Source organism: Centropristis striata, chromosome 17, assembly GCF_030273125.1.
Source record: "Centropristis striata isolate RG_2023a ecotype Rhode Island chromosome 17, C.striata_1.0, whole genome shotgun sequence".
NCBI lineage: Eukaryota > Metazoa > Chordata > Actinopteri > Perciformes > Serranidae > Centropristis > Centropristis striata.
The window spans coordinates 34,782,871-34,792,511 of record NC_081533.1 but is presented as its reverse complement, the minus strand read 5'-3'; the positions used below and the strand labels follow the sequence as shown (position 1 = coordinate 34,792,511).

Below are 9,641 nucleotides of genomic sequence, written 5' to 3'. Positions count from 1 at the left end.
TAAATATATCACATTTTTGAGCGGTGGGGGACTTTAAAAACTGACTGAAAACCCTAACGGCTATTAATAGAGTACACTTTGACAGGATACTAACCCATCCCACAATAATAATTCTGAGAAATTAGTCCATAGTATAAGAATTACAATTCCACAAAAGAACTGATGAAACTTGTGAATATTTACATGGAAAATAAATTAATTTGCAACTTACTGAACTTTTCTTGTCTGAATTTCAAAATGACGAAGGTAGCTGCAAGAATAAACAAGACCGGCAGGCAAACAACCAGCGAAAGCATGAGCGGAGAATATGAACTTGAATTGAGCGAGTGATAGGACACTCCCCCTGATGAGCGATCGGAACCTACGATGACACGCTGTGAAAGTATAAAACAGAGAACAGAACTATGTTATTTCTAACATACAGCAGCTGATAGAAGCAGAGAAAGTGAGAATGTGATAATTTTATTCTACCTCATAGGTTTGTGTCTCTCTGGTCTGGAAGGTGTTCTTCACTCTACAGGTGAAGCTGTTGCTGTGTCTCTTCTCCACAGTCACTCTGCTGCTGACAGTATAGAGGTCATCAGGACCTCTGACTGTCTCTGTAGGTCCAGCAGAGAGGAGCTTTCCCTCACCGTCCAGCCACAACACCTCAGGCTCTGGATACCAGCCAGCAGACTCACACTGGAGAACCACCCTTCTGCTGGAATTGTTCATTAAACGGATAACCGGTGAGGAGACGGCACCTTAAAATAAGAGAGACGAGATATAACGTTCATCCTTTACCTCCAACGACATGTTCAGCAATTTGATTATGTGACTGGTTAATGATGCCAGTCCAAAATAAGTCACCATGTACAACCTGGTCTCCTTATCCTACATCCTCCATTAACAATTATGTTTCCAGCTAGATGTATTTTCATTACATTCATTTCTGACATATCCAAATCTGAACGGCATAACTGGAAAACTGACATTCTTGTTAACGAGATGAAAATACAGAATCCTTTCAAAATAAAACAATACGCAGTTCATGCAGCCTAAAACAACTTCACATCAACATTACGTCTTCAATCAATCAATCAATCAATCAATCAATCAAAGGGTCTCAGAGGGTCTGAGACATCGACGACAAGAGTCGGATTGTTGAAGTGGAACAACATCATTCATTTATGACATACAGTGGCGGACTCACACTGTTAGAAGGGCAGGGGCCCATTCTGCACAACATGGCCCCCACCAGCACGCAAAAAGCTCTGATGCATCATGTACGATGAAATATTAGCATTAAGTTAAGAAAATTTGTATATTTTTAAGTGAAATGCATCTATTTTGTGCACTTTGAGAACTCAATGAGAGCAAACACCTCACATAACATTTTTCACAGTTCGGTGATACTGTATTATAGAATCTCTAGAGGGCACATCATAAGTCCGCCACTGATAGGGTTGCCAACTCCCCGAAAAATAAATAAGGGACACTTCATTGGCAGGTCCGGCCGACCCGATTGCCTTCACCCATCCTGGCGTGGTGAAATTTTTTAGCCCCTTTTTTGTAAGTAAAATGATTTTTTAACAATCGACTCGAACCTGAATTGAATTAGATGCATATTTTTGTGTGACATGAATACATGGAAAATGAAAAAAAATTAAAAAATGATTATTCAGCAATTCACTTTAACACAAAATAACAATTAGGCCCTGTTTTTCAAAGATGTAGTGGAGCTTGCTGATAACAATTTGATTCACTCCTTTTGTTGGCTTTTAAAATGCAGCATGTATGCAATTGAATGGCCATTTTGGAAGATTATAGCATTCCATAATTCAAAATTGGTTCAGTAAAAAGGCATTAAATTCATGTCATGAACACATGGGGACCTGGTCTTCAAGAATGCACTGGAGTTTCCTGATAACAAATTGATGTATTTATTTTATTGGAGCAGCATGAATACAATTGAATTGCTACTTTGGAGTCATGCAGCTGACAAACGGGCCGTAAAGTGCAATATAATTGTGCACTAAAATTTAAAGTGCAGATGTCGTGACCGCAGTACTGGAAGCATGTTGTTTCAGATCAGTCCGACACCATGGCCTACGGGAAAATAGCGCCGGCACACCGTACAGTGGCTTTATAGATGTTATCACGCACTTTTTCCACCCAGGTGCTTCCTTTTACCCATTCTTCAGTATTTTTGCATCCTTTTCTGTTTTTTTCTCGGAGGGGTACTACACACATTGCTGCTCGAAGGTGTAGCGCCCCGTAAAGCAGTGTCGGCGTCTGTGTCACTGTCACCTCCGCATGCTGCTTTGTTGTCTTCTGCTCTCTTCTCCTCGACCAATGGGATGAGCGTATTCTGTATCGTCATACTCGTGTGTGAATATGCTGTCTGTTCATTGGTCACAGAGCAGGACGGGGCCTGGGAACAAGTTTACCGTAAGTTTACATATAAAGCGCCCTGTTATTACGTTTTCATTGGCATTTACTGACTATTTTTTGACTGTCACAATAATACGGGACAAAGTGCGTCCCTTTTCACCTCAATACGGGACGGGTGCTTTTGTTTCTAAATACGGGACGATTCCGTTTTTCAAGGGACGGTTGGCAACCCTAGCCACTGATGACATAACATATTCTTTCTATAAGGATAGATGGTCAGCTCAACAGATCTTCCACGTCGGAGAAGCAAAGTAAGCTGTTTGTTGTTCTTTACCTTATACACAGTTTATCACGGGATCTCGTGGTCTCCCGTACGTTCAGGATTATCGCGTGTACTCGTTATCTCGCGTGTATACGGCCGGCTCTCTACGCTGCCGTTACGCGCCCGGAGGGAACTGACGCCGGGCAGAGGACGGAGCTAACCCGCGGCGGAGCCGTTCCGCACCCGGTGGAAATCCCCAGTAAGGTTGACGTGTGGGAACGGACTGTATAACCGTGTTTCGACTACCACCGGGAAAGTCTCAGGCCACACCCTCTCTAATGTCCGCTCACTCTGCGTGTCTCCACAACAAGTTAGCCCCCAGAGCGATTTAGAGACTCTGGAGGTGACGTATGGTTTTCGCCGTCGTTAACTGTGCACAGCAAATGATCATAAACAAAGCAGCATGGCTAATTATTATGCACAGTGTCTCCGCTGATCATAAACATAGTGATCGTGAATTAACGGTACACGCTAACTGCGCACCGAGTGTCTGGTGCTCGTTGTAAACAAACAGATCGCTGTTTCTCCTGCAGCAGCAGCACATACACACTGTACTGCTACAGAGCTAACTGCCGCTAACGGCGGCTCTTCTTAACGAGCCGGCCTCCGGGTCGTTAAAAAGAGAGTAAGAAGGAGTCGCTGGATTTGTCTCCAGTCACTTTCTTGAGAAATAGTAGACGTGGGTCTAAAGCACGCTCGCCGATGAGCCGCCTTCTTCTTCTCCGGCAGGCTATACACTATCCACCGTAATGCTGCCCTCCCCGGTCATACCCAGATCTAACTAACTAAGAGTTTTTGGTGGGTTTTTGTTTTTTTAAACATGATTAAAAAATAAATAAAAACACCAAAAAAAATCCCGAGCCGGATTTCCGGCACCGTGCCGGAGGTCTTCAAGCCCTGCTTCTCTTCCCACTTTGTTTGCGACGTGGGACTGAAATGTGAATGGACACCAACACTAGTCTGTTGCAGAATCAGTCTGAATGTCCTCAGGTGTAATCTTGGTGGGTTGGTGTGGGTACACATGGTCGGGGATTGTGCGGTTAGAAATATTTTATAACAAGATGGTACAGTCCCGTTGTGTAGTGTGATAAAACTGGCCTTTCATTGGGACCAGGAACAGCATTTTAATAACCCATTCCTGTCGGGCGAAGGAGAAGGGCTCACTCACATTTTTGCACAAAACTCGTGAATAATACGAGCGAAAACAATGGTGATGCATTTACTTATTTTTCCAACGTAGACTGATGTTATAATAATCATGGGTTGTTGTTTTTTTGTATTGAAATGAAAGAAAATCTGCCCACTTACCAACAACAAGGTGAACAAATGATTCTTTTCCCAGTTCTGGGATGAAACATCTGTACACTCCTTCATCAGACACTTTCACTTCGGAGAGTTTCAGTGAAATGTTTCCGTGCTTCAGTTCATCAGTGAACAGAGACGTTCTTCCTCTGTAGGACGGATGTTTTTCACTCTTCAGGTCCAAACCTTCGCGCCTCCCATGAACTAATCTAGGGTCCAGGTCTGGTCTCGTCCACTCCACAGTCATACCTGAAGCATCCACTGCAGGCTCCAGGTGGCATGGTAGAATGATGTCATCACCAACTGTTCCAACTATTGGCTGAGATTGACCAATCACCTGAGAACCTGAAAAAAACCAACAGGTTTTAATTTGCATTTGCAGCAGAGGCTACAGTCAATGCAAACAGCCATATTGTGTCATTTGAATTACACACTTTTTAACCCTCCTGTTTTGTTCGTTTCTCAGGAACAGCAGTAATGTTTGTGTGTCAATTTGACTCACTTTGTTTAATTATCCGAAAGTGTCAAAAACTAAAAAATCCCAATAGCATATAAGCATTGTTTATATGTCATTAATAACTCCATTACTAACCATGTCAATCAATATTTATTGCAGTGATGTTCTTTACCTCTCACAGATCAGGTTCAATGAGGATATATTCACAATTTTTCAATAAAATCTACACTACCGGTCAAAAGTTTTAGAACACCCCAATTTTTCCAGTTTTTTATTGAAAGTCAAGCAAATCAACAGCTTGAAGAGGTACAAAGGTAAGTGTTGAACTGCCAGAGGTAAACAAAAAAAAGGTAAAATATAATGTACATTTCAGAATTATACAAGTAGGCCTTTTTCAGGGAACAAGTAATGGGTTAACAACTTAACTCTATGGAGTCTTGGGCTATTTTGTCCATTTCTGAATTCTTTTCATGTCTTTGTAAGTCATTTTGTGTCTTTTTTTAGTCATTTTGTGTCTTTTTTTTTGTCATTTTGTGTCTTTTTTTAGTCCTTTAGTCCAACATAAAATGTGATTTTGAATCTTTTTTTTACTTTCAAAACACTATCATGCTCAATAAAGAATTTTAAATGTTGCAAATGTGCATTAATTTCAGAGTACACTGAGACATTAAACTGCATCATTTTCAATTAAATTCTGGAAAAGTTGGTGTGTTCTAAAACTTTTACCAGTAGTGTAGATATATATATGTATATTGTGGAACAAGTACTTTTCATTAGTTCTTTTTAGATTTTTAAACTTTGAAATGGGTCAATTTGACCCCAACATAACAGGAGGGTTAAAGACTAACTTCACATGTTAACATTAAGTTAAAAACTTGTATTGTTTACCTCCACATGAGTGTATCAGGGCGAGGAAGACGACAGTGAAGGCACCAGACTGACGAACCTTCACATGAAGCATCATGGAGGTCAGTGGGAGTGGTTGTTGGGGTGGACGTAATAAAAATTTGCCCGCTATAAACAAAAATAATGAACACAGACAAACAATAACAGCAACAGTATTTCAAATACAAATGCAAACAAAATGCACTGTGTATTGGAGAAAAAATATCCTTAAACCGATCATAGGTTGTGAAAGTTTCAATTATAAAAAGTGACCAAAACGAAGGACACACAACACTTTTCCAAGTGCCAAAGTGTAATTATTATTGCAAAAGAAGAAGATTTTCAGTGTCTCTGAGGAGAATTTAATGTTTTTAACAGGATCTGGTTAGTGCAAACGCTTTATTTTTGGAGACGTTTTAAATGACACATGGCACATTGACGTGACATTCAATTTTGATGTCCAAAGCTCTTTATGAAGTAAAAAATAAGGAAAATGTTCATAAAAAAACTCTACATTTATAAATTCTATAAATATCTTTTTATCAAATTATGTGAAATGTATTGAGGGTAATACAGAGTTTCAGGAATTATTAGACGTTAATGCCACAAAATGTCACACTGGATAACTGTCCAAATCTCATGAAATGCAAATATGCTCCACAAAGTGTTAAAAATCAAAGAACCCTAAAATCTCTGCCACCAGCATTACTGTATGAGTGTTTCCAATTATATAATAAACGAGGCCTGCAAGCAGGACTGAACGGGACCGAGCAGAGTGGAGCCGTCAGAGGAGGCCACATCGGGCCGTGGCGCTGTGGCCTCAGTCCCTATGCATCCCAAATGGCGTGTCTTCTACCACTGTGCTTGGGGTAGGTGTAAAACATGTTACTTCCTGTAGCCAGCAGGGGGCGCTATGACTGTGTGTCACTATTGACACGTGGGTGTGTCCCGGGCTGGACCCTAATCATGTGTGTGAAATTTGGGACAGATTGAACAATGTATGGTCAAGTTATGCAGTCTGGTGTTAGATGGCGAGACGCCATATTTTGCCACCATGCCACGCCCACATAGTGTGACTGTCGGTAAAAATGTATATAACTTTTGATCCCAAAGGCCTTTTGATGGTACTGACCAAGTTTGAAGTCAATTGGAGGAAATCTGTAGGAGGAGTTAGTTAAAATATGCGGCATGGAAATGGGCAAAAACAGCAGGAAACGCCATTTTCGATCCAAGATGGCCGACTTCCTGTACGTTTTAGGGTATGGGTTCTTGAGACTTTTTCGTGCGGCTGGCCATGATACATGTATGTACCAAATTTCGTGTCTGTACAACATTCCTGTGCGAGGGGCTGAATTTTCTTGACTTTCAAGGGGGCGCTGTTGAGTCATTTTGCCACGCCCATTCCCGTGAATACCAGAATACGTCAATTTCACGTGAGATTAATGTATAATCCAAATTTGGTGAGTTTTTGAATATGATAAAGCCCCCAAAAGGGCGATTACTTTTTCCTAAAAATAAGAACAAGAAACGGACCAATTTCAATGGGGTCCTCGCACTGTTAGTGCTCGGTCCCTAAATATTACAAAAAACATGACATCCAATTAATTGCTCTGCTTTTGAGCATTATTTCCCAATACTGACAGCAAGCCAACGTCATCCGGGAAAACAAGCAATGTTGAGCAATAAAATGTTACACAATCAAGAAGACTGAAGGAGCGCCAAAAAATGGTGAAAGGATAGAAAGGCTCTCTAAAAATGTGTTTAATGTACCCTTTTCGCTTACTGATGTAAATAAAATCCTGTGTTATATGGGATAGCGCTAAAAAAAAATCATATTTAATGTTGATTTTATGCAAATGTATTTATTTAATATGAATTCACATATTTGGAAGTTTAAGTGCAAGGTTGCATATTTCTATGTTACCCCATCATATCATCTGTTATTCTGGGTATATACACCACCGGTCAAAAGTTTTAGAACACCCCAATTTTTCCAGTTTTTTATTGAAATTCAAGCAGTTCAAGTCAAATGAACAGCTTGAAAGGGTCCAAAGGTAAGTGGTGAACTGCCAGAGGTAAATAAAAAAAGGTAAGCTGAACCAAAACTGGAAAATAATGTACATTTCAGAATTATACAAGTAGGCCTTTTTCAGGGAACAAGAAATGGGTTAACAACTTAACTCTATGGAGTCTTGGGCTATTTTGTCCATTTTTGAATTCTTTTCATGTCTTTGTAAGTCATTTTGTGTCTTTTTTTGGTCATTTTGTGTCTTTTTTTTAGTCATTTTGTGTCTTTTGGTGTCTTTTTTTGTCTTTTTGTGTCTTTTTTTTTGGTCATTTTGTGTCTTTTTTTGTCATTTTGTGTCTTTTGGTGTCTTTTTGTGTCTTTTTTTTTGGTCATTTTGTGTCTTTTGGTGTCTTTTTTTGTCATTTTGTGTCTCTTTTTAGTCCTTTAGTCCAACATAAAATGTGATTTTGAATCTTTTTTTTAATTTTCAAAACACTATCATGCTCAATAAAGAATTTTAAATGTTGCAAATGTGCATTAATTTCAGAGTACACTGAGACATTAAACTGCATAATTTTCAATTAAATTCTGGAAAAGTTGGTGTGTTCTAAAACTTTTGACCAGTAGTGTATATGTAGAATAACGTGATTCTGACAGAAATATCACTATTTGAAGTATAGAGATTACAAATCATAAGATCAACATATCATTACTGAGATTGACAATATTTAGTCATTGTTATATTGATTAAAAAATGATTGTTTGTTCTAAATAATGCAGTTTAATTTCCATGACTTACCTCCAGACTGCAACAGATTGAGCTTTAGAGGACTCCGTTCATTCAGGCTTTATTTTAATCATAAACTCAAAACAATGTGCAGAATCTGAAAGCCGTGAGTAAAATACATGATACCCAACTCTTCTTAAAGTGTCTGCGTACCTGTTTCTACATGTCTTTTCCTCAAAGTATGCTGCAGGGAGTTGCCTCGCACGGTAGGTAAGTTCTCGCCAGATACTGCGAGAGTTCTGTGTCATGTTTCAGCAGCCAAATGTGCTTTAGTGGACAAAGTTATGTCTGTTTTTCACAATAAAATGTAATGCTGTATATAATTAATTTATAAAAACAGTACATTAGGACAAGAAGAATAAGATTATTAAAGTGAAGGAAGGTATAAAAAAAAGAAAAGTGTTATATTTAACCCCTTGATGCACAACATGGGTCTAAAGTGACCCGACTGAGTTTTTATGTTCTATATCTTTGCAGTAATTATTGTCATCATTCAGTATTCCAGGTTTTCCTCAATTAGTTTGTTTTTGATCATTTCACATCCTAATTTTATGTTTTCCTTTATTCATTTTTGAATAAAATCCCTTTTTGCAAAAAAACAAAACAAGACACAACATGACCAAAAATACACTATTACCAAAAAAAGACACAAAAATATTAGAAAATGACCCGAAAAAGACACAAAATGACACAAAAAGACACAAAATTACTAAAAAAAAAAAAGACATAACATGACCAAAGAATACACTGAATTACCAAAAAAAGACACAGAATTATTAGAAAATAACACAAAATGACCCAAAAAAGACACAATGACCAAAAAAAGACACAAAATTACTAAAAAAAGAGACAAAATGACCAAAAAAGACACAAAATTACTAAAAAAAGACACAAAATGACTGAAAAAACACTAATTTTTTTTTTTTTTTTAAAGACACAATTACAAAAAAGACACAACATGACCAAAAATACACAGAATTACCAAAAAAAGACACACAATTATTAGAAAAAGAACCTGAGGATTAATTCTAGAGGCAGTTCAGCATCAAGTCTCAAGGTTCTCTTGACAAAAATCTGTAAATCTAAAGTCTATATAATAAATAACTCTAAACAGAGTGCCTAATCTCTGTACAATACCTCCCATGCACTGATGATGCAATCTTTATATGTCAATATTATTTAAATCTCCAGAATTTGCACTATATTTACTATATCACACCTCTGTGCATTGAGAGCAAGAGAGCTGGAAGCTAAATAAAGACATTTCCTCCATAAAGTGATGCAGAAAAAGGCACAAATTGGTTAAAACACACACACACACACACACACTCAGTTTCCCTGTGTAACATGTCTTATTTTAGTGTATTATAGAGTTTAAGTGTCAGGGATTATTCACTCATTTGGATGTTTCTCTGTGAGGAAACGAATAACAATATAGAGTTTCTCCTCATTCTTTATACTTCGGGTTGGTGCCTAAGATCTGACTCAGGTGCTTTGGGAAATCCTA

At 38.4% G+C, this 9,641-nt stretch overlaps 1 protein-coding gene across 1 annotated transcript in view; it reads right to left on the bottom strand.

The window, feature by feature from the left end:
• LOC131989305 (butyrophilin-like protein 10) overlaps window positions 1–8,746 on the bottom strand; it is a 12,637-nt gene extending 3,891 nt beyond the window's left edge. Inside the window, exons 1-5 of the mRNA XM_059354497.1 lie at window positions 8,147–8,746; window positions 5,343–5,468; window positions 4,004–4,342; window positions 472–743; window positions 212–374 (exon numbers count right to left, since the gene is read on the bottom strand). Of these exons, the coding sequence (XP_059210480.1) occupies window positions 212–374; window positions 472–743; window positions 4,004–4,342; window positions 5,343–5,418 (850 nt within the window). The 5' untranslated portion in view covers window positions 5,419–5,468; window positions 8,147–8,746. The remainder of the gene's footprint in view (window positions 1–211; window positions 375–471; window positions 744–4,003; window positions 4,343–5,342; window positions 5,469–8,146) is intronic.
• Window positions 8,747–9,641: the final 895 nt, after the last annotated feature.